The sequence below is a fragment of the Pholcus phalangioides genome, unplaced genomic scaffold (genome assembly GCF_987345545.1).
Source record: "Pholcus phalangioides strain wild (caught in Gottingen) unplaced genomic scaffold, Ppha-v1.0 ptg000015l_1, whole genome shotgun sequence".
Taxonomy (NCBI): domain Eukaryota; kingdom Metazoa; phylum Arthropoda; class Arachnida; order Araneae; family Pholcidae; genus Pholcus; species Pholcus phalangioides.
The window spans coordinates 108,271,074-108,297,381 of NW_028301608.1; the positions used below are offsets into that span (position 1 = coordinate 108,271,074).

General features: G+C 39.8%; 1 protein-coding gene across 2 annotated transcripts in view; it reads left to right on the top strand.

The window, feature by feature from the left end:
• The window catches only part of LOC149077320 (uncharacterized), a 418,271-nt gene extending 409,177 nt beyond the window's left edge, over positions 1–9,094 (top strand). For both annotated transcript variants that reach the window (XM_089245092.1, XM_089245091.1), the window contains exons 11-16: positions 1,231–1,377; positions 1,490–1,603; positions 1,722–1,878; positions 3,057–4,204; positions 4,347–4,503; positions 6,377–9,094. In XM_089245092.1, the coding sequence (XP_089101218.1) occupies positions 1,231–1,377; positions 1,490–1,603; positions 1,722–1,878; positions 3,057–4,204; positions 4,347–4,503; positions 6,377–6,888 (2,235 nt within the window). In that variant the 3' untranslated portion in view covers positions 6,889–9,094. The remainder of the gene's footprint in view (positions 1–1,230; positions 1,378–1,489; positions 1,604–1,721; positions 1,879–3,056; positions 4,205–4,346; positions 4,504–6,376) is intronic.
• The last annotated feature ends 17,214 nt before the right edge of the window (positions 9,095–26,308 follow it).

The window sequence follows — 26,308 nt, forward strand, 5'->3', positions numbered from 1 at the left end:
CTCAGATTGGAGGAAATATCGATATCCCAAGCTCAGGTTGAAGTAAATATCGATATCCCAAGCTCAGGTTGAAGTAAATATCGATATCCCAAGCTCAGGTTGAAGTAAATATCGATATCCCAAGCTCAGGTTGAAGTAAATATCGATATCCCAAGCTCAGGTTGAAGTAAATATCGATATCCCAAGCTCAGGTTGAAGGACGTACCAATTTTCAAAGTTCGGTACGTCCTTTTCCCTGAGCTTCGGAAATATTTACCTGTCTCCCCTGAGCTACGAATATCTGCACCTGCATTACCCAGCTTCGAAAAACTGAACCTGCTTACCCTGAGCTTCGAAAATTGGTACGTCTTTCAACCTGATCTTCGGATATCGGTATTTCCTTCAACCTGAGCTTAGGATATCGGTATTTCCTTCAGCCTGAGCTTCGGATATCGGTATTTCCTTCAACCTGAGCCTCGAAGATCGGTATGTCCTTTTCCCTGAGCTACTAAAATTTGCACATGGGATCCCCCCCAAGATTTATAAACCCGAACCTGCCTTCCTTGAGCTACGAAAGATTTTTCACTTTTGAAGACCAAATACGCCCTGCTTCCCATTTCTGTGAGGTATCGAAGCGTTCCCGGAGGATTGGTGTGTCGGGAAATTTTATTAAATATCTTCAAAATAATAAGTACAAATAATGTGTGTGTGTATACATAAAGATTCACGCATAATCTATACCCGGCAATGAGCGGATCATAATATAACGATAAAAATAAAATTAAAAAAAATATATAATCTTGAAATACAATTACATGCACCTGCCCTTCGCTGCAATTCGAAAATCTAAACTATAAATTTCTTAAGTTATTCAAAAGCCGGTACGTACTTGCCCCTGAGCTGCTAAAATTCACACCTGCGTCTCACAGAGAGAAAAGTTCCGAAAATCTCCACTCATTCAACATGAGCTAGCCAAAACTGTAATTGTCCTCTTTGAGCTTTTAAAATCTGCACTAGGTTCTCCTGGGTTTCTGAATATAGACTCGCCCCCTTCCCCATGTCTTGTGCAAATCGAGATAGCACTTTAAAAAAGCTCATCTCTGAGTAGTTTTAAAAGTTTCTGAGGTTCTCGAGCCTACCCTGGAGAACTTCAGATCCTTCTCAAGAAAACGTGCATTAGCTATATTTGTGTACGTGTACAGTAATAACATTTTTTTTTTTAATTTTCGCTCTCTTCGTGAATTTTTATAGACCTATGCATGGCATTCGTCGGTAAATCCTAGCGGCAGCTCATCGGTCTGTTCGTTGCAGTCATCAAACTCATACCATCAAGATCAAATCAGTGACGAAACGGATGACGTCGACGCCATGAGGCAGCCAAGCCGAAAGGGCTCTCAGGTCCAATTTCTCTTTCTCTCTCTACTTCTGACTCTTCCTTCGAAGGCAATTATATTGCCTTTTTATGAAAATTTGTATTTAATATTAATAGAAGTGAAACTTCTTTCTCCAGGACCCGGATCTGAATAGCGCCAGTGATGCCGAATACGAAAATTTAGAGCATAAACATTTCGTTGAGCGGTGGATTCAGAAAGAAATCAATCAGAGGGAAAGCCCAGTTTCAACAGTGAGTCTTTTTCTTGAGCTTGAAACATTCGGAAGTTATTGAAAATTTTCGTGTAGTTTTTCTTTTCCTCTCTCGTTTAAGAGAATGAGTTTTTGAAACAGTACTATTCTATTTCAAGCACTGTAATCCGGAAATGAACAGAATCGAGGAAGCTGTACAGACGAATTCCCCGAAACGACGTGCAATCAATTTGCAGAGCGATGCGGTAGCCACTCTGTCCGCTTTGAAGATCTTGTCCGCTAAATGCGCATCTTTAGCCAACGGTGATTTCAACGGTAAGTCTGGATTTGCGATAAATTTTCTCTTTTAATTCAGCCATCTCAACCTGTTGCTCGCGAGCATCGCGGTGCTCACTCAAACACTCGGAAATGCTCAGCGTTCATTCCTGATTTCGCACTCGCGAAGACTGATTCTCTATTCAAATACTTCTGTACGAGTTGCCTTCATGAATTGACGTTATGCATCTAACTTCAAGCGTATTTCAAAGTTGCCATACGCTCTTCTTCTGATAATAGGGATATAGACAGGGTCGTCTTAACACATGAGCCCACCCGGGCACTGAGTGGGAGCGGGGGGGGGGGGGGCTTTTGAGCCGTGTGGCCTCACGCTCTGGAGGGACGATAAATCTAAGGTGCATGCGGGGAAAAAACTTATTTACCATAAAAACAATGAGTGAAAATGATTTCCCTCCACATTGGAAGGGGCGCCAAATCCGAAGTGAAAGGATTTAAAAAATTTTAAACAATGTTAAAAGAAGAACCTTTTTTATGCTGCGTTGGCGTGGGAATAAATCTGTAGAGGGTGGGCAGAGCACCAAAAATATATTTCGCATTGGTAGATTTTTAACTGTACATGATTCAGGCTGTATCGACTGTTGTTGATAGATTTAGTACTGTGATTTCGGTAGTAATTCATTTAAATCTCTAGTCAGATAAATAAAGCTAGGTAGGGATCATCATTTTGAAAGAACATCATTTTGCCCCGGAACTCATGGCGCTGTTAAGATGGTTATAGGTATAGACAATGAATGAATAAACGCCAGGACTCTGCCACCGGCCTTATCCCGTTTCCGAGATCTCCTCCAGCCCAGCTTCGTGGCAGAGTCTGAAGACAAGTGGGAAAGTGTGTATATTTAAGAGTCTGTGTGTGTGTGTATCTAGTGTTGTCTCTGATTTCTCAGTGCTTTCATATATATTTCAAATTGTGAACGAAGTGTAATGATTGAATATTTGTTCCGCTGTGTAGGCCTGTCGCTCTCTGTGGCGAGACTTTTTGACGGGGACATCGACTCACATTCGCACCTCGAAGTTTGCAACCACAGAAAATATAGACATAGACAGTGCTCACGACTTGAAAAATTTCCCTATTTTATGTTCTTTAGTATTTTTTTATTGTTTGCTTTTAGAGTTTCCATGTTGAATCTATTTTTTTTCGTTGTTCATTTCGTTGATAGATTCAGAAGAAGATAAGACAGGAAGAAACGGCTCTCCGCTACTTTATCCTAAATTCCCCAGAAACTTCCCAAACGAATGTCCCGAAGAACAGAGTTGTGGCTCGTCCACGTCGTCTCTAGTTTACCCGATCATATTCACGTGTGAGAACGTCGAAGATGACGAGGACGGCTGTGATGAGCCGAATTTCAGAGAACTCGAAATAGATCTGGAATTATTGGACGCTGACTTGAAAGAATTCAATGGGGAATTCTACAAACTGTGCAACGTCGGCTCCTCGTCTCAGAGCCTCGACCACAATGTACCGATTGTCATCGGCAAAGTCGACAGGAATCTTCCAGAAATTTTTGTTCCTTCCTCCCAGAAGCCGTATTCGCAGCCTCCTCCGCCGATGATGTGCAGACTTCCGAAGAGGCAGGTGTCTCCTACAAAACGTTCTCCAAAACTAAATGAGAGTTGCCTACCCACCATGGATACACCTCCTAAGCCGACCGGTTACGTTAAGCCTATGAGGCCTGTAACGTTGACTTTTGGCGATATTCCTAATGTCAAAGTCTATAACAACAACAACAACAATACGAAAACGAACTGCCAGGCTGTAAAACCACAAGAATCAAAACGCTTTCGCTTACCCAAGCCAAATTTCAGTTCGTCACCGACAAAAAGTTCCCCACAGAAAGATGCCAATATGAAAATGTCAACTCAGGTTAACAGTCGCCGTTCCTGTGAAAGTTCTTGTCTTCCACTTAATCAAAATTACACCAAGAGCTCATCCACGAACGATGCCCGTAGGTCCTGCAGGGACCAATTCAAATCAAACGTCCGTGGCTCTACGAAAGAATCCCCAGAGGACTTGAAATCATCGGACTGCCTCCCGAAGGCCAAGGAAGTAGTCCAACAGCAGCAGCAGCCTAGTAGTCCTTCGAAGAGGTATAAAACGTCGAGTCCAGCAGCAACAGGGAAACAGTCTTCCAATACCAACAGAAGCGAGCTTCAACAAGAGCGACAAAGTGGCGCAGTGTCCAAGCGCCATTGGAGGGGTGCCAAGGATAGACGATCATCGTCCAAGAACGCACAAGATGCTTCGAAAGAAGGGTGTGGCACAGCGTGGATACACCTTGGATATGATCCCAGTCTTTCGGATCCTAAGGTGAGCACCAACGTTTTCAACACAATTTTGATTGGTTACACTGGACTCTTTGTAAAAGTTCGTAAGTGGCTTTTTTTAACAAAGAAAAGATGCGTTACAACTCCCCATTTAATATACGGTGATTTTTTTTCCCCCCTTCAAGGTCAGAGCAAGTTACTTGGACTCCATGGCAGAAACCATCAGCAGCAGTGGCAGCAGCTCCGACGAATGCGAAGACATCAACAATCCTCCAACCACTGCAGTGCAGTCGAGTTCACATTTGCAACGTCTTTGTCGGGAGAGACGACAAAGGATCAAAGGTTCGTATAAGGCGGAAAATTTCTTGCGTTATCTTTTTCCACGTTGTTTTGGTGTGCTTGATATTTTATCTGCAAAATGTTCCAGAAATGCGTGCACAAACTTCTAAGGGGATGCACAAAGACAAATTAGAATCATGGCAATATAGGGCCGAAAACTCTCTCTTCGTGTACAGAGTGGACGAGAAATGTAAGATCAGCTTCTTCGAGTAACCTTCTCCATTTGGAGGCTTTTGTCATGAAGGAGTTTATGAACACTGCGGCATAAGCCGTTTCGATTTCTAGATGCATTAGAACACACACATACACAAAAACACTCTCCATTCCCCCCCCCCCTCCTCTTTCTCATGAGTTCTCCCTTCATCAGCGGACTGTTGGGTCCAGTTGTGTCTGTTGGCAGTATCATTTGCTCACCAGGCATCTTGATCGATGAGAACGAAATGTTTTTATCACCCGCAAGACATTTGACGAAAGGGTTACATGGTGGGTATAGTGTGACCACGGAAAGGTGGCCTCTGACCTTGCATGACCTTCAAAACGATAAAAGAGGATTCATTCTTTAGTGCGGAGAAATAGGAGGAGGGAAGAACTCCAGCAGCCACGCTGGAGGGAGATGTTTATTTTCTCCCCTCCCTCTCTGTCTCTTCCTACTGAAGAATGAACCCGTCCTTTTCGTGATGAAGCTCATACAAGGTCTGAGGGCATCTTGCCGTGGTTACACCATGCAGAGGCATGTCTTTCAGCGTGCAATCACGCGGGCGTTTTGGAAAATCCCTCGCAAGTCTCGGACCATACCAGCAGCGACAGAGATGCGTATCAAAATGTCCACATCATTTTTAACGAGGTTGGCATAAACCAGTTCTTCGAAGTAACCAATATACATTCAATCAATTGTCGATATTTATCTCATTAGGAAGCATTCCTGATGCAGTCATACAATGGCTCGATTTGTTGCCTTCTCTTCGGGTTCGCGAATTCGGTCACCTCATTACAGAGCCGCCATTATGGGTGTCCGACCAGGTGCGGTCGCACCGGGACCCGGGTTTTAGGGGCCCCGCATTTACGGTGTGGCAATGATTTCTTTCAAAAAATTCTAAATTTTCATGATATCTGCGATTGGTTTTTAATAAATTCTGAATTTTCATCAATTCTTCAATTAATTCTTTCATGTATTCTGAATTTCCATGATTTTTATTTTCTCAATTTCCAATTCCCCTCTCTCACCGAAGAGAAAATCGGGGCTGAAAGCCCCCCAGTATTATTTAAGCTCACCAGGTCCCGCTTCTGGTAAGGGCAGCTTTGCCTCGCTACTTTGAAGGGAAGTTCGCAAGTTTCCAAGTGTTACAAGGTGTCCTGAAGAACTTAATTGATGAATAAATTGTTGAAGAGCGAACCAAACGTAATTTTCAAACCAGAGTCAATCCAAGCCACATAGCCAATGGCGCAATATTAGAAAATATATTTATATAGCTTATTCTCCCAAGCAGGGCCGGAATTACAGGGAGGCGGGTGAACCTGCCCCGGGCGGCAACATTTAGGGTGGGGTAGTTTTAAGTGGGGACAAAAAAAACATTATAAAATTACCGAATTGAAGTTGTGGGGGACGGAAAAAATCTTGGTTACGGCCCTACTCCCAAGGGAAGCTAGGTTGTCCTGGGAAATGTATTAATTAATAATTATTTGAAACGTGTGGTCGTGTGTCATCACAAGCCGAACGTCAATCGTCATAAATCTAACAAAGATGACGACGCTTGCGGCCCCAATTTGATCCAGCCAAACAATTCCATTTTGTTTCTATGCACCTTAACCTCCTAGAAGTTTGCGTTTCTGAAACACTCGGTACATTGACTCTAATTAGCGTTTTTCACTGTTGCAGCCTCTCGCGGTGAAGATTTCATATCGTCTTCACCCCGGCACCGGGTATCCGTACTGAACCAGCACAGCCTCTACTTCAGGTTCGGCGATCAAGAGAAAGAAGCCATATCATGCTTTGACTTCCTGGAGGACATCGCCACTTCTTCGGGCAGCGAACCGGGATCCGCCGAGGCCAACTTCCAGAAGAGATTGATGCCACCCCCCGGCGAACTGGAAAGCAACATCGGGTCGCGACGCAACTCTTGCACGAAGGAAAGGGTCAACTTGATCTCGCCTTGCGTGTCCGAAGCCAATTTCGCCGCCGCCGGTATCGAATGCGGCAGGTCCAGGACTTCCAGCTTCAGTTCCAAGCAGTTGAGGGCCCCGGTGCTTTGGAACAAGCCCCTAAGTCACAACATGTCCTCGTCCACTATCAACTCTCAAGACTATGAGATTCTAGACCACATATCTCTCAGTGACTCTTGTGCCGAAAGTTACTCTTCGACGCCCGACAGTTTCGAAGACGGGAGCTGAATTCGCAACAAACACTCATCAATCCAATCATAACACTATTATTAAAACTGATGATTAACGACTTTTGTTGGGTAATTTCGACAATATTGTATATTTTAACACTATATTTCCGTCATTGTTGTTTTGGTCCGTTTTACGTATTAATGTGACGTGTATGGACATGGTCAGTGGCGTTTTAACGGGCTTATCGGATCGGGGGCTGTCTTAACGCGTGGTCCCATCTAAGCAGGACCCGAGGCACTGAGGTGCGTGATAATTAGGGCGACCATATGACCTATATTTACCTGGCATTCCCGTAACTTTGGCCGTTCCGACTTTTTTTATAAAAATATCCCGTATTTTCAACCAAGCTATATAATTTGAATTGTTATTCTTTACTGAGATTAAGGATTAAGATTATGTGCATGGCGTTTTAAATTATACTACGATAATTATGATAACTATCCATTTCACATATTTGGCATTTCAGAAATTATTTTTTGTATGGCATGCAATTTGTGCTGTAGTACTTTCTTTCCCTCCCCATTATTGGCGATATCTCAGTGATTTTAGTGATGATGACTGGCAACTTTCCTTATAATTGGCCTTTTTTTTTGTAATACATTTTCCCGTAGTTAAGACCCGAATTTACCACATTCTTCTTGAGGAAATATGGTAAGCGTTGTGTGCTGATAATAAGATTTGACCTAATGAAATTACATTGTTCATGAAAAATTGATAGATATTTCTTACTTTGAAATCCATGATTAAGATCATTTTACATGACTATTAAATTAATGCCTTTGACAATTTTTTCAGCTATAATTAGCAACTTTACTTGCTTTTTGAAATAGTTTTCGCTGTAATTGAGAACTTTACCTTCCTTTTTGAAATTTTTCGACTGTGATTGGGAATTTTATTTGCCTTCGTCATAATTTTTGGCTCAAAATTGGCGAGTTTACTTGCCTTTTACGATTTCTTTAGCTCAAATTGGACCCTTATTTTCCTTTCACAACTTTTTTTTATCTGAAATTGGCACCTTCACTTGCCTTTTGCAATTTTTTTTTTTTTTGTACGATAATGGGTGATATTCCGTATGGATTCCAATTTCCATTATTTTTATGAAGAAAATGTGTTCAGCCTAGGCATTTATCGTGTTGTGTCTATTGATACTTTTCTACCGGAACAATTTTCGCGTGCCGGACGGAACCTCTTGGCGGGCCGCATTCGACCCGCGCGGGCAAGAGGTTGTGAGTCTTGAGGATCCCTATTTTAAAGTAAAAATTGTTTTTGATTTTTGTCTTTAGAATTCACCACCCGGGGCAGTTGATCCTTCCCCCCCCCCCGCCCCCACCCCCTTTTTCAATTTCCATCCTTGGCCCATGGTACCGGTTGAAAAAACTGATCGGATAGACCAGCTGGGGGGGGGGGGGGCCCTGCTCCAAAACCCTCGAAGATTTCAATTTATGTTAAGTATTCAGTGTTTTAGAAAAGGGTGGCCCCCGAACTCGTTAAGACATCCCTGAACATCATATTATTATTGCCAGTATTGACGTTATGGAGGAAATTTTCAATGTTTATTTAGACGCGTGACATATATATGTGATAAGTATTTTAAATAGTGTATATACAGCAATAATGGATATGATTGATATTGTAATAGACAAATATCAACAATAATTAAAGTTAATAATTAATGGCAGCTTTTTAATTAATTTTCTTCGGGTATTACGCGAATATTCTTCGGAATTTTTGTTTTCCATAAAGAAAGACTCGAGCACAATCTAAGGGACTATTTTATAATCTCTAAATAATGATGATATTTTTTGTGAAAAATATTGGGGTTTTTTTTTGTAAAAACATGAATTTTTCCGTATAGTTGTAGATTTTTTTGTTTCTTTATTGTTTTCTGTCTCGAGATAATTGGAAACGGCACACGTTCAATGCATGCACTTTTTCATACCTGTAATTGGAAAATTGGCGACGTACGTATACATATATTTTAATGGGTAGATTTCCTTGGAAATTTGGAATAAGGAAAAAAAAAACTTGGATGTTGTATGATGTGATTGTCTATTCTATATAATTCATTATTATAATATTTATAATATTATATTATTATTATTTAAGGTGCTTGTAAATTTTTTTTTTTTTTTTTTTGAACTAAAGCAAATAGAAATTGTCGAATTTTCATTTTTTTCGATTGTGAATATAATGCTGTTAATAAAGTTTTTTCGGGGTTAAAATATGTGAAATATTTTGTGGTTTTTGTTTTTTGGGCTGGTCCAATTTAAGGCAACAGACATTTTTTTTTTTTTTTTTTTTTTTAAACACTGTGATTTTCACAAAACAAGTGAGGTTTAAGTCATAATACTGTACGAAATAAGGAAATCCAGTGAAATTTCTGAAATTTCTTTAAAACTGTGTAGGATATTCTAAATTATGTCCTCAAAATTGGCTCATTTTCGGTACTTACGCCAGACATTGTAAACTAAAAACCAAACCATTTATTTGAATAGTTTTGGTACTGTATGTTCCGATGATTGTTATCTGTGCGATGAACTAAAAGTTTTAAGCCGATGCGACGAAAACTGCTGAGGATTTCAGTTTCATATTGGGTTTGATGGGAAAATCTTTTAGAAGACAGGACAAAATTTGTTGCCCCTATTGTGAACAGCAGTTTTCGTATTCCGGAAACATCACAACACCTTTCCCCCCCCCCCCCATTGAGGAGCAGTTTATACAGAAAAAATAACAGTATGAAGATCGAAAGTACTAGTTTCAAAATCGGTGAATAACCCTTTCAGACCCGAGCATTCGGTTTTAGGAATTTTCAAGATGTTTTTGCCTTTTTGGTACTCAAAAAATACATTAAAATATAAATTTCAGCATTATTCAGCATATTTATTTTTTCAAATGTGCGGGGTTTTTTTTCGTTAATAAATAATTCCCTTCGTTCAAATTTTTTCAGCCAAGATGATGCAGGGTATATTCATCTTCACACACAATTTTTTCCAGAATTTTATTTCTAAATTTCACGTGATAAATCAGTTTTTTCCGGGAGGCACATTTTCTTGGAAGCCATCTTCAAAAACCACTGAAACTTCAACTTTAAGTTCTGCCCACTGATGAAAGCCCCCAAAGTTCATATTCATCATACGTCTAAATCAATGCTTACAAATACAAATACAACGCCACAACAGGCAAATTGCCCAACGAGGTGGCTGACTTAAGAACATCATGGATCCCCGAACCCTTTTTTACCCTACCTACGAGCCCTACCTACTACTGCTACACCACACATGCACCCCGCCCACAACCCCCCCGCGGAACCCCCAACGAATCGGTACATGCGGGAATGTACGTGTAGTGAAACCTGACGTGAAGTTTCTTGTTTCTCTGTAATGCTTGTTATGTGTAGTGCTGCCATCTGCCACCAGTTTTTCAAACTATGAGTGAAGTGTTATGATTGAATGATTTTTCGTTGTAGGACTGTTGCTCTCTGTGGCGAGACTTTTTAACGGGGAGATCGGCTCGCATTTGCGCCTTGAAGTTGGGAACCACAGAAAACCAACTTCAGCCGACCACCACTGTGGGGTTCGAACCCGGATCCTCGCATCACGAGTCCGTCACTATAACCACTCGACCACCACAGCGGCTTACACAATCCTTTAAGTCATGGCTGAAGTCCCTGAAAGTCCTTCATAATTCATTTGAAAAATAAATATTTCCTACAGTGAGAAAAAGCAGTCACCATAATTGTATATGTATGCAATGTCTGAAAGGGATATAATGACGGTATATTTTTATGTGCAGCCTTAATTTCTTAATATATTCCAATATTTTTGTTTACATCCAACGAATAGTTGAGTGAGAAATTAGTAAACTATTTTTGTTTTGTGGCATCAACTAATTTAAAAAAAATCGCTGCAAACCATCATCGCCGAGCCAAACCCGCTGAAGCTATAAATATGAATTTTGGTCAGTAGTATCATTTTATAATGCAAAAACGCACTGAGAAGGATGGGGGGGGGGGATTTCACGATTCGACCCCCAAGAGTGAGAGGTAGAGTCGTAAGGGAGGGAGGTTCAAATGTCGTATAGAGAAATCATGCCGAGCAAAAAGCGCTGAAGCTATATTTATGAAATTTTTCCTATAGTTTCATTTCACGACGTAGACTCGCTAATGGTCACTAAAGACTCGCTAGGAGTTTTCTGAAATTTGACCCCTAAAGCCCTGTTCACATGTGCAATAAAACATCCCGGGAAGTTCCCGGTAACGGGGATTATCGCTACAAACCCCCATTCACATGACGTTTAGTTTATGCCGGTAATCCCCCTCTTCTTTCCGGAAGTCGTCACTGGTTACGGGGGTTGAACGGAAGTGATTTATTCAAGATGGCTGACGAAGGAGTTTACAGTAATTTTCGCGGCACAAAGGATTATGGGAGAGAAGGTCGGTGTCGACCACCAATCCACCCCAAGAAAGATGGGCTTTTTTGTGATGAGCTTCTCTCCCACCTTTTCCTTCCCTACGAGGGGAAAAAAGTCGTCATGCCGGTAATTATCACCAAAGCTACCCCCAATCTTACACCTGTGAACAGGCCTTAAGAGGGTCATAAGTGGAGTTCAAAGGTTACATAAAGAAATTACGCCGAACCGAAACCGTTGAAGCTATAAATATGAAATTCGCTCAGTAGTTTTTTATTTCATGACGTATAAATGGCACATAAAGTAACTAAGAAGGAGTTGTTTTTTTTAATTGGACCCCCCCCCCCGACCCCCTCCCCTTAAGGGGGATTCATAAGGAGGTTCAAAGGTAATATGACGCAATCATCGCTGAGCTGAACTCGATGAAGCTATAAATATGAAATTTATTCAGTCGTTTTATTGTATGATGTCAAGACTCACTAAGGAGGGACTTCTCAGATTTCAGTCTCTAAGGCGACGGTTCTCAACCTTTTTGACTCGCGGAGCCCTTTTTATAAAAAATTTCTATGACGGAGCCCCGTAGGCCTATTTTCGATTTATTCATCAATTTATTTTATTTAAAAATATGTATTCTTTCACAAATTTATATTCTTTTCACTTGGAGCGGCCACAGAGCCCCTGGAGAATGCACACGGAGCCTTAAGAGAGCCCCGGTTGAGAACCACTGCTCAAAGGGTTCAAATAAGGCGGTTCAAATGTTATATGTGGCCGAGCCGAAACCGCTGAAGCTGTAAATATGAAATTCGGTCAGTATTATATTTTATAACGTAGATACCCACGAACATGGGATTTCTGAAAACTCAACTCCCAAGGGGATCATGAGGAGGTTCAAATGTTATATGAGGGAATCATTGCCAAATAATTTTCATATTACGAAATCAACGCGAGCGAAGCCGCGGGGTAACAGGTAAGTAATAAAGTGCATAACGGCAATTGAATATTGATGGGCCGGACACACCCTGCTTCACGTCTCGGAGAGATATCGAAGCGTTCCCGGAGGATCGGCGCATCTGGAAATTAATCTAATAGCAAACCAGAAGAAAAAGGTAGATACATGAAATCGCTACAAAAAAAAAAAAAGAACATTATTATCGTCAAGTTTGCTATTAATAATAATAAATCATGAATCGATCTGTTCGATCTAGAAATCATGCGTAATCATAGTACTGCAACAACAATTGGGATTTGTCAGTCAATTTATCAGTCGATTGATCAATAAGATTTTGTTCCAATTAAATATATAAAGCGATTCCTAACTCTGTTTTCTTTGTCTTTATCTCGTGGTTTTTGGAAAAATTGTTTCCCCTTGCACGTAGGGTGACCATACGTCCCGTATTTTTCTGTTTTTCTCGCTGTTCCAACTTTTTTTGTAAAAATGTTCCGGTTTTTCTCGTATTTTCAACAAAGACAACATGACTTTTATTCTTCAAATCAAAGATTAAAATTATCTTCCAATTGAGAAATTACATTGCGGTAATTGCGATTACAAATAAGAATATTTATTCCACGTATTTGTCGTTTTTTTTTTTTTTCAAAAATTACCTGCGATTTGAAGTGCTACTGCATTTCCCTCGATTGGCGACTTTTTCGTGATTTTAGCACGAGTTAGAAACTTTGCACACTTTTGGCATCATTTTTGGCAACTGTTGGCAGTCCTGTATTTCGAAACCGAATTTCAAGCAAATATGGTCAGCTTACCCACACGTAAATGTTTCCTGGTTTGATGACTACGGAACTTGCGTCGCCATCTAGAGGAGGAAATAATAAACTTTCCTAGAAATGCTGAATTTCGTTGAAAAATAGTGAGACCGTCTCATTTTTTATACGAATCAGGGTCATACACTGCCTCCACCTTTGGAGTGGGTACGAGGGATTTCTTACGAGAAATTTCAAGTTATCAACCCTCAAAAAAGCATTAAGTAAAGCTATTTTCTTTAGATATTTTAATGTTTTTTTCACAAGAACATTCGAAAATATTATGAATTTTCGGGGGGAGGGGCGGGTCTGGTGCCGCAACTAACAGTAGCGGCACCGAACTCACCGTTTAACTTCTTCTACATGGCAAAGGGCGCCAAAATGACGGTTTGTCCCGGCTGACAAAGTATCCAGTTGCGGCCCAAGGGAGGGGAAACAGGTCACTCTACCACACCTCCTATATAACTCCTATAGGAGTTATAGCTACACAGTTAGTTACCTATAGAGCAGCGTCTTCAACGCCTGGCCCACGAGCCACATTTTGCCCTCGGAGCTCTCTGTCGTGACGATCGTCGATCATTTTCAGAAAATGGTTGAAAACTTTGAAACGTGATTAATTCTAGAATTGGTGAAAGAAATAATTCTCGAATAAATGAAAAATAATTCTAGAATAAATGAAATATATATATGTATATAAATAATTCCGGATCAAATTGATGAAAATTGAAGAACAGTTCCGAATTGATTCAGAATTGATTTGAAAAATAATTCCAGAATTGATGAAAATAAAATAATTTTAAAATTTTCAAAACAAATAAGTTCAGAATTAGTGAAAAATAATAATAATTCATAAATCAATGAGAGAAATAATTTTGTAATTTCTGATAGAATACAGTCAAACCTCGTTAATGAGTCACTCTTGAGAGAGAGCAAAAATATAACTTAGTAAGCGGAGTAAGCCATAGCTGTGCTAATTCCTGCAAGGACAATTGGGACTTCCAAAAAGTGACCCGGTAAGCGTAGTGACGTGTTATCCGGGTGACGCACTAACGAGGTTTGACTGTATACTATATATATAGAACAGAAGTATTAATCAAGCAATAATTTCAGAATCACCGAAATAATTAAAGAATGATTTCAAGTGATTCCAGATTAAAATTAATCTCAGAATTAAGTAATTTAATCAGTAATTAATAAAAAAACTATTCAGAATTGGTGTTTAAAATGTTTTCAGAAGTATAATTTCAGAATAAATAAATAATCTTCAATTAGTTTTGTCCTTGTTCATCTCGGGGCCCACACAATTGGCCCCTTCTATTGAGATGGCACTGAATTACATGAGTTGGTGACCTTTGACGACCCGCGGGCTTCAAAGTTGCCAGCTATTGCTAAAAATTAAAAAAAAAAATCGCCAATGGTGGAAAATGGAGCACTACCTACTACAAATTGCAGCGGATAAAAAAACCTTAAACATGACAAATATGAGAGATGAATATCTCCTATTTATAGTTGTAATAATTATCACAGTATAATTTCCGTGCTCAGATGGAAAATTGTCGAACATTTTTCCCCAAAAAATTGAGTTGTTCGCATTCCGGGGTCTCATTGGTCAAAATTGTAGAAGGAGGCAAAATTTTGTTTTTCTCTCTCAGTTTTTGAGGAAACAACGGAGGCAAATTGTAATACGCCAAAAAGCCACAATATCGCATTTTGGCAAAATATTATTCACAAATTTGCCATAGTGAAATTTTGAAAAAGTAACATAACATTTTGCCATCTGAGCACAAATTTTTAAGTTGGAAAAATAATTTTAATCCTTGATTTCAAAAAGAAGATGCAAAGTTAAAGTTGGCTTCGTTGAAAATACCTGAAATAATTGATACATAATAATACCTGAATAATAATAATTTTTTTGAAATAAACGTATTTGCAAAAAAAAAATCGGGATGGTAAAAATTATGTGAAAATGTGGGAATATGCCCTGGGTCACCCTAGTATTACTTCTGTATAAAAGAAATGCCTCTCTTGCAAAACGGGAATCAGGCACAAATACGGATGAAATCTCTTTGGACGGGATGAGGGGGTGGAGAGAGAAACGAATCAAATCACCGAGGGTGTGTGTAACAAAAGGGCGAATGCTCACCTCCACGTTTCTGTTTGTGGCATAACTTCTAGTGAATGGGGGTGGGGGCAGTTGTCTACCTCCATCCCTGACAACCCATGCCCATAATACGATTTTTTTTTAATGAATGGGGTGTGGGGGAGGTAACTGCCCCATCCGCACTTCCCCTGTGTCGACCTGTGCTATAATTTTTCTCTCGGTACGCGGTAGCCCAGGGTCGATAAGTCATTCGCCTAAAGTACCAAAGGACGTTTAGAGGTGTCGCGAGAGAGTTCGCTACCCCCCCCCCCTCCCTCTCAGAAACTTTTCTGACACGCGGGGTGCGACAGAAACGGCGACACGGCCACAGAAAAAGAAAAAGTGTTACCGCAGGGAGTCCCACATAGAGTAGGGTTACTAGATTCGCGAAAACTTAGAAAGGAGGACGCCTGTGCGCACACCCTTTGGTGTCCAGTGGCGTCGGAGCCGGGGGTGCTGTGGGTGCTCGAGCACCCACGGAAGTTTGTAGAACGGATTCGAGCACCCACAAAATTGATTAAAAAATCGAAATTTCCTACATTAATCTCAAGACGGGCACCCACAGGTTCGAAACACTTCCGACGCCCCTGTTGGTGACGTCACTTATTCCAAATATCACAATAGATGGTGCCACTGTTCCGACCAATATAAAATCGGCCACAAAAAATTTTCCAACCCTTAAACAAGAACTGCTAAAAAAATCAGATAGAAAAAATTCTGGGAATTTCAACGGGTATTGGTAAATGCGTGTGGGGGGGAAAACAAACACAAAAACACTCATATCAATGTGTGTTTCAGAGTGAGAAAAAAAACTTTAATGGAAAATAATTCCGGAAACCTGGAAAAGGAGACAAAAGAGTGAATTTTCCGAAACGTAGGAGGACGCTTGAAATGACATCAAAAAGGAGGACATGTCCTCCTGAATGAGGATGGTTGGTAACCCTATCATAGAGGTGTTAGCGCACCAACCTCTCAATGACTATAGAAAAAAAAGCTTCCGTTTGAAATTGGCAATAAATAGTAGGTCCCGCAGTCTCATTAGCCCTGACGCGTGCAGAACATGCCGTGATGCATAATGCCGCGAAGAATAATGGAAATTTTTCTCTTTAGAAATTGTTCACTGATGACAGAAAGGAGCTGCCATCTGGCGATCAGTCAATGAACTGAAATGGTACTCAAAGTTATTTACAGATGGTAGCACGGGTACTGAGTTTTACTTTCGTCATAATTGGAGACCGAACTGTACATTTCAATGGGGAAATTGCTGGAAAGGAGCTGCGTTATTCAACGAGTCACGTGATTTCCTTGCGTTCGATGTTGGCCCCCTCGCAGCGGCTCGATGGTTACACCATTTCTTGAACATCGTTTAGGGGCCGTTGAAAAATTACGCCAGCTTTTAAATTAAATTTTCGAAAGAACATTCCTTTATATGTTATTATAATCAATTTCTGTTAATTTCAATGCTATTTTTGAAAAGTCTAAGAACTCCAAATTTCTTTGGAAAGAAATCCATTGCTACCCACCCTCTAAGGAATATATATATGGTAAACCCTTGGCCCGCGGAGCAAATGTGGCCCTGGAGTTATCTGATGTGGCCCACCCCCTCAAACCTAATTTTGTAAAAAAAAAAAGAACTAATTGGCACATTCACAGATCACTTAAGTCACCCGTGACAGTTCCGGAATACTTAAGCGATCCGTGGCACATTTAGACAGGGTTGTCAAATTTGCTCCCCGGGTACATACCCATTTCCCCCCCCCCCCGAGCTGAGTTTTCAGCCTAAAAAACCCGGGGTTTTTTTGGGAAAATGGGTTTTTTCAGGGGGGAAATTGTTTGTTTTCGAAGAAAATGTGTTGCTTTCAGGTTAAAATTTTATTTCAAGGTTAGTTTATGTATTCCAAAAATTGCTGCATATCCTTGTTTTATGTAAGCATTTAGTTATTAGATTCACATATTAAAATATGTTGCAAGAAACCGCAAGCAGAAAATTGTAATCATGGATCTTAACTTAACAAATATACGTAATATGCATGACCCCCACATAGGGTGGGGGCTGACAGGGCTCTAGCCCTGGGGCCTGGGACGATTATCATAATTTTTTTGCTTTTTCACGCTATAAATTAGCTACAGAAGGGGCCCGCAAAAGATCCCAGCCTAGGGGAAATGAACTCGCACAAATGAATGAATGAACACGCTGAATTTTCATTCAAAAAATATTTACATGTTTGCATTACTTTTCCATAAGTTTTATACAGGTACATCAAACTTTCATAACTGAAATATCAAGAGACAAAAATAACATCAGCTCATAACGAAAAGAAAATAACTTCTTGGGATTCTTGAATTGAACATTGGTAACGGACACCTTCAACAGAAACAGAACAAAAAGTATAGTTTTTCCTCCGAATATAAGACCTAACCAGAAAATCTAGCCAGGGCTTATTAAATAAGCCCTGGCTAGATTTTTCAAGATGCTCATAATATAAGCCCGACCCTGAAAATGTTAAGATCATCAGCCAGGTGAAGGCATTCTGTAGGTCTGTTGCTATATATGACAGGTTGTCTTGTATAAAGTGATATTTATATCCAATAATGTTACTGTATATTAATATGAATATACAATAATGTTATTGAGATTTGTATTTAATGGTAATTCACGTTATTCTGTAGTTTTAAGTTCCCCAAAAATGGCTGATTTGGAGCAGTGGAACACACTTCCACAGTAATGAATCATCAGAATGACTGCTGTCACCCAGAGATGCCATTGACGCGCTATAACGCGTCAAATACCCAGAGTTTTGGAAAAGGACGCGTAAAAATTTTGTTCACGCGTTCCCCGGGACGGGACGCGTTCTTTCATAGTTCTAAGAAGAAGAAAAAAAAAACCTCCCCAATTTTTTTCCCCCTTTATTTTTTTATTTCTTCTTTTCACCATGTATCATGATCGCGCAACCTTGAAAAACTGGCTTTACTACTTTGTACACTGGACTGTATTGATATACACGCGGGTTGTTGACAAATAAGATGAGGGATATCTAGTGGCTTCCCTGAATGAGGGGCCGTGTAGTTGTCAAACTTTGGAATTAATTCCCCAGCGGACTTTCTCTCTTCCGGTTACATACCGGAAATTATGGTACTTTCGCGGCTATCTGAAGGCATTCTACACGGCGTAAATTCGCCTTGTTCCTACAAAATTGCAAATGCACATTTTTTTTAATCGTAAAGGAATGGAATGCCAATATTGACATTCAAATTGTAGAAATTTCCCAAGATTGTGGAAAAAAAAGAATCTGTAAAAACTCTACCTTGAATCAAGGAAACAGTTATTTTCCGGATATTATGATGAGGTGAGCTCGGAAAGAAAAGTCATCACGTCTCCGCCGGGACTCGAACCCAGGCCCTCTTGCATACCGGGCAAGCATGCAAGAGGGCCTGGGTTCGAGTCCAGGCGGAGACGTGATGACTTTTCTTTCCGAGCTCACCTCAGCATAATATCCGGAAAATAACTGTTTCCTTGATATCTCTGGCTGAGAAAAAAGCCATCTATATCTCTCTACCTTGAATATCCACAATTTTGTCATCTATGTCAACTAGCTGCTATGTGGTAGCCACCGTTTCGCATCGCGAAAATCACGTGTTTGTGTGTGTACGCAAAATCAAAATTTGGAGGGGCAGAAGGATTTAATTCTTCACAGAAAGTTTGGGTCACTAACGCTCAAAAACAATCTTAAATTAACAGTATAAAAGAAATTATTTTATTCCAATATTTTAATTATCTACAATTTTTTTTCTAATTTTTGATCTTCGGGGGGGGGGTGTAGGGAAGAGACCTCTTATAACCCCCCTTCCCACAAAAAAATGTTTGCTTTTGGTAAAAATCCGGCTTTGGAACCCACGATTACGCAATGGTAATCTGCTAAAAATGTGGTTTTCTGTTTTCAAATTTTGAGTTGGTTATTCCTTTCAAAAAAAACTTCTGGTTGCCACGGCGATCACGCAGATTTACAACGCAAATATGTTTACATTAAACTTCAAATGCACGCATTGCCAGTTTGGAGGATAGATGCAGAGCCGCAACTAGGGGGTGGGGAAAGATAGGCGAGTCTAGTGTCCCGGGCTCTGGACTCTAGAAGGGGGCATCAAATTAACCCTTTATAATACAAATACAAATACAACGCCACAACAGGCAAATTGCCCAACGAGGTGGCTGACTTAAGAACATCATGGATCCCCGAGCCATTTTTTGGAGGCCCTACCCACCACTGCTACACCACACATGCACCCGCCCCCCCCCCCCCGCGGAACCCCCCAACGAATCGGTACATGCGGGAATGTGCGTGTACGTGTAGTGCAACCTGACGTAAAGTTTCTTTCTGTGTAATGCTTGTTATGTGTAGTATTACACAGAAACAAACTTTACGTCAGGTTGCTTCTTCTACTATAACACTGCTTCTTCTACATTACATGGGTGTGCCAAAATATGTGCTTGCCCCCGTTTGAGAAAGTATCTAGTTACGGCGCTAGATAGATGGCACCACGCAGAATAGAACACAAAACACGCCAAATGCTGGGCACGCACGCATAAGCACACTGTTAAGTTTCTCCAACACAAATTTGACATAGCTCCCATATTCAGGTTTGAAAATATGGCGACAGATCAGCATCAGGGAGGGAAAATAAAATAATTTTACCAGGGAAACCAAAGTATGAATAGGGAATCAGAAGATAAGTGTCTGAGAGAGAATCGAATTTGCTTTAAATTTGATCAGAAGATATTGAAAGTGCCAAGAATTTTTTAACGGAATGTAAAATCATTCAGAAGGGAATTTATAGATTGATTTATTAGTAAATATATAAATGTGTGCCTCCAACTGTTAATTAAAGTAGATCCTGCTTATAACGTTTTTCAAAAAAACCGTTATAAAAAACGTTGTAAACAGGAAAACACTTTCCTTACAACACAATTCCTTATTGTTATTATAGACCACGGAAATAAGTTGTACCAAGTGGAAAAACGTTCTAAATGGGAGGAACGTTATGAGTGGGATCAACTGTATATTTGTTTTAGATTTATTACATGTGCGGAATTCTATACGTTAAATTCTCAGTGCTAACGAGCTTCTTCACAAGCTTTTCGTACTAGTAGACATTGAAATTAAATGACCCTTTGGATAGAATATGTTTTTAGAAATGAATTACTTGAGATTCACAGATACCTCCTTCTCTCACCCAGAACATGGCCCACAGCTCAGTCTCAACGAAGAAATATAAGCATTTGATCAAAGACCTGGGGCATGCTGGTAGAAAATTCATAGAGATACCAGTGAATTGTGCGGGAAGGGGCATAATTTTTTTTTTTTTTTTTTGAGAAGGACCCACTTCCACTCAAAAAGGACCCAGATTTTTCAAATAACCTAGGTCCCAGGACCCAGGTAAATTAGAGCACAGTGTCATCTGTCTCTTCCTCTTAACTAGATCATTTTTTAATTATTACTGCTCTTTAAAAATATTTCAGAATTCAATTTAATGAAGCAGGGGATATTTTTCAACACAGTAAGGAATTCAAGCTCCTGAAAGTTTGGGTTCGATTTAAAAAATGAAACTTTATAGTTCCGGTTACACATAGCTAAAGGTTTTATTTTTTGACGGATCAGGAAACTTTATGATACATTTTCTTCGGGGTTTGAAAAATTTGGGGAGAGAAAAATATATTCAGGCACCCATCCTGATTTTTCTCAGAATTTTCATTATCTCCAAATTCATTCATTTTACCACAAACAATCTTCTTGCTACAGTTCTGCATACAACTCAAGGTTCAGATGCAATTACGTAGAAGTTGGTGTGTTTGTGTGTGAAGAATTATGCCCTTATTGTATGATCAATTTTATTAATCAAATACATAGTTTAACATGCATCAAAAATGTATATTTAGACATAATGTTAAGATGTACACATAAAGGATGTACGTGCATGTTTAAATTAGATATTTTCAGGTTGTGGAAAAAGGGAAATTCAATTTTCCCCATTTTGCTCAATAAACACGGGTTTTTTTTTAGAAAAACTCGCCGGGGCTGGGTTTTCTGATAAAAAAAAACCCGAGTTTTTACAACCCTGCATTTAGAAATCCCATAAGTGACATATATCACAGTTTTAGAGTGCCTGAGCGGACCCCAGTGGGGTTCTACATCACTCAAATTACCCGCGGCACATTCCCTGATTACTTAAGTGATCCGCGGCATAATTACGGATCACTTGAATGATGCGTCGCACAGTTCCAGAGCACTTAAGCGTCCCGGAAACATTTCCAGATAACTTGGATCCGAGATCACTGAAAGTGTCTCTGTAGAGGAACCTATCGATAGGGGGAGTATTATTTCAGGTGTTCACACACAAACTATCGAAAGTTCTCTCCCGTTTTTGGCGCACCGAGCATAAAAAGGCCATCAAGTGTATTTCATATTTTTATAAAGGGTGGTTGATGACGTAAGTATCACCCAACCCCCTCCTTCCCCCCACCACATATCAGTACTGACGTAATACTTAAATGACCCCTAACACTGAATAATGAAATAGTCAAATGTTATTTAAATAATAAATATTTTCACTTCGTCGTAAATTATATTGTCGTTTATTCATTCAAAAATTCGGAATTTCGTTCAGAGAAAAAAAGAAAAAGAAGATAAAAACTGCGAACGACAAAATTCAAATATTGGTGGTGGTCGCCGCTGTGGTGGTCGAGTGGTTATAGTGACGGACTCGCGATGCGAGGATCCGGGTTCGAACCCCACAGTGGTGGTCGGCTGAAGTTGGTTTTCTGTGGTTCCTAACTTCAAGGTGCAAATGCGAGCCGATCTCCCCGTTAAAAAGTCTCGCCACAGAGAGCAACAATCCTACAACGATAAATCATTCAATCATAACACTTCACTCATAGTTAAAAAAAACTGGTGGCAGATGGCAGCACTACACATAACAAGCATTACAGAGAAACAAAAAAAACTTCACGTCAGGTTTCACTACACGCACATTCCCGCATGTACCGATTCGTTGGGGGGTTCCGCGGGGGGGGGGGGTGTGGGCGGGAGCATGTGTGGTGTAGCAGTATTAGGTAGGGCCTCCAAAAAATGGCTCTGGGATCCATGATGTTCTTAAGTCAGCCACCTCGTTGGGCAGTTTGCCTGTTGTGGCGTTGTATTTGTATACATCGCACTTCAGTGGGCATCAATTTTTAGCAGCAGATGGCGCAAAACGACAAAAAAAAGTTTTGTTTTGAAAACTTTATTTAGCATGATGAAATAGTACATAATATATAATGAAACAAATTCATCAAGAGATCCCGTGGATCCGTACTGATGAACACAAAGTATCGATGAGTAATTACAATGCAATTTCAAGGACCGAACAAACAAACAAAAAAACGAAGGGGAAAAAAAAAGATTGATAAATATATCGAAATAATTCTGCACCTGTGAGCAAGTATACAATTAGAATACAATACGGCATTTCAGATATACAGTGTGCTTTCATATACATTATAAATGAAGAATATGGGATGCTAGAATGTGATGCGAGAATTGTTTAGCGACTTCGAGGCAAACAGCAGGATGTGTACTTAGACATTAATAAAATTGGATTTAGCACTGACTGATAGAGCTCCGTTTTTGTTTTGTTTTTTCTTATTGTTTTTCAAAAACGATCGTTTATGTTAGCTATTGAGAAAAGACAATTTTTTTAAACGTTTTTTCAATAACGGTATGGAAGGGGGAAAAAAATAATATCATACGGCAGTTTGTTATAAAATTTCGGAATAAGGAATGTAAAATGGTTTTTCTTCACTGTTTTATGTATGAAGGGAATATTTAGAATGTTATTGTATCTATTTGATGTCCTTGATAAATTAAGGGGAAGAGAGACAGTTGTTTTTTTAGTAAGTAGGAGAATCGATCTATAAAAGCATAAATACCGCAATGGGAGAGAGTATGTTAAGTTGCCGGTAGAGATCGAATGACGGAGTTGAGTAATTACCGGTTAGTTATCGGATTATTTTCTTTTGGGTCTGGATGTGATGGGTCGCAACGTACTGATGTAGTCACTGCCCCAAACAGTTAGTCCATATAATAGATGAGAATGAAAAAGGGAATAGTAATATATGACAGCAAAAAAAGGTTATTTAGATAATGTTTCAGATAATAAAATTTATAAACTATAAAACAAAGTTTTGATTGGATATGTTTTTTACGTGGGACTTCCATTTAAAATTTCGATTTATAACAATACCTATGTATTTAATGGAGCTCCCTTGTTCTAATGGAGAACAGGTATATGACAGATCATTAGGACAGTTTTTATTATGAAAAATGAGATTACAGTTAGTATCAAAGCTAGTGAGGTTTGAGAAACTAATGTATTTTGTTTTTAGAATATATTAACATCGAGATTATTTGAACGAAACCAATTTGGGACTTTGATTAAATCGTTGTTAGAAGTTTCTTATTATTCCAGAATAAAGAAGTACAGTGAACCGCAAATGTGATTATTTTGGCATTTAGTTCAAGGTTACAGAAATAATCAATGTAAATAGTAAAAAGTAACGGTCCAACAGAATGGTAGCATTGGATCTGGCTTAGCGAGATCTACCCGAAGACCTCAAAAACACTGCTATATTCTGAAAACTTCCTGAGATATTACGGAATTCATATCTCACAAGTCATAACCTTTATAGGAGGGCTTAGCGGGCTATAGCCTAGGACGGCAAGTTCAGAGGGGCGGCAAATATGAGAAATGAGTGGCCGAGAAAATTGGTAGAATCGGAGAAGAGTGGCAGAATTGGTATAACCCTAAATAAATCCACCTCGGCCGAGCAGTGCCGTCTTAACACATGGGCCTACCTGGCACCGACCGAAACCTCAAGGGCAGATAGGGGCCTCATAAAAACGAGATCCAGTCAAAATTTTCGAGAGTAAACGTGTGAATTGGTTACGGACAAGCATTTATAGTCAGGTAACCTCAAAAATATCGCTTTGCCCAGGGGCCTTTGATTCTCTTAACACGACCCTGCTATCAAGACAGTAAAGGACTAGGTCAGTAAGTGACCAAAAGAGGGACCTAGAGAAATTTCAAGCACATGAGTGGACAAAAGAGTGACTTGGAGCGTGAGCAGGCATGTGAACGAACAAAAGCGTGATCTGCAGTGCGGAGACCAGGTCAGTGAGGGGGACCTAGAACGTGAGCGAGCATGTTAATGACCAAAAGAATGACATAATGCCATGCCATTAAGTGACCAAAAGAGTGGCCTAGATCTTGTGCAATTATGTAAGCGAAGCGAGCAAAACAGTATGCAAGCATGTGAATGGCTAAAAGAGTGACTTAGAGAGTATGTGAGCGTGGGTGTGACGAAAAGAGTGACTTAGAGAGACACAGACATACTTGCAAGAATGGGGGGGCCTAGTATAGCACAGGGTGGCGAATTCGAGGAAAAAGTCGTCAAGAAAATTAGACTAGAATGGGTGGGGGGGGGGGGGCGGATCAAAAAGAACAAATGGAAAATTTTGGTTTACACGAATGAGAGAAGAGAGCGAGATTGTAAGAAAAAATTTAGTTACTGAGATAGATGGCGCTGACATAAGCAAATTGTAATTATGCAAATCATTCTGGCCAATCAAGCGATGGCCCAATCCATATTCAAAAAAAATCTTCGTGAGAATCTCGTGCGATAGAAATGAAACTTTGAGATTTAACATGACCAGATTCACGAATTTTCGAAAATTTGTAACTGTTATAAAAATGGTAATTGCGTCAAATTATGTCAAATAAAATTTGAAAATGCATCAAAAAACAGCTTGCACGCATCAATGTGTAATTGAATGAAATAAAAATTGTAATTGTAATAAATAAATATAATAAAAATTTACTCAAAATAAAAGAAATCGAGCTATGACAGTGCAGCCAATTAGGAGCTGGCACTGTGACGTCACAAAACTTGCGTTCGCGTGCGAAATATACTCCCATGTGGCCAGAAGGGTGCGGTGTCACGAAGGGGGGGGGGAGGAAAATGTAATAAACTGTCTTTGTCCGACACAAACCGTCCTAACCAACCTCCCTCCCCCACTCAACTTTATTTTCATACACTGTCAACCATCTATTGACATCCCCCCACCACCACCACAAATCTGCTTCTCGGACCTGTTTGGATTCAGACTTTTTTTTTGTACGTTCGGAAACCAAGACTAGTTCGTAAACCGGATCATTTTTCGTAAATCGCATTGTCCGCAAACTAAGCCGTTCGTAAGCCGAGGGTGGACTGTATCTTATATTTTCCTGTACAGGCACGCAGCTTTCGAATGTTGCTGTGGTAAGATGCTCGTCTTCTACTATGAAGGTTACCGCCAAGGTTCACGGGTTCGAACCCTGGCAAGAACATCTGCAACAAGTTGTCAACCTACCAGGCCTGGGGTGAACACCGATTACTGACGTTTTCATTTCCAATTAACACCACTGGTTGTAAATTGCCATATAACCGGATTTGTGGTGTACGGTAAAGTACTTGCATCCCGTATTTTTGGAAGAATTCTGGTCTGCCGAGTCACAAAATTTCTGATTACTAATCCTTCAAACACATTTCACCATTTTCTTTGCAATGATAATTGCCTTCGTGATAATAATGTTTATAATATAATAATGTGTTTATTTTAACGGAACAATGCCAGCAGAAACGGAAACAAAAATTGGCGACGTCCTGTTTTCATGAATATTTTAGTACCTCATCGATTTTTAAATGATTTTTTTGTCTGTGTCTATAATTCTTGTTGCACGAAACTGTGACGTTCCGAAATGGCACAACAGTTTTATATTATGAGATACGTAGCGTGTCTCTTATCATTCCTTACTTATTGTCGTCATTGTTAAACAACGGTTGCCATTTGGCAATCATTGAATGCCTTATTTTTTCATTTATTTCGCACTTGTTAACCATAAAATATCCAATTTGGAGCTTTCTTGTGGAGCTGATCATGTGATATATCTTAGCAACCGTAATATACACTAATGGGGGGTGGGGGGGGGTTGGTCTCTCACATGACGCGTCACTTTATGAACCAATGGGTGTGTTAGTCTCATCTT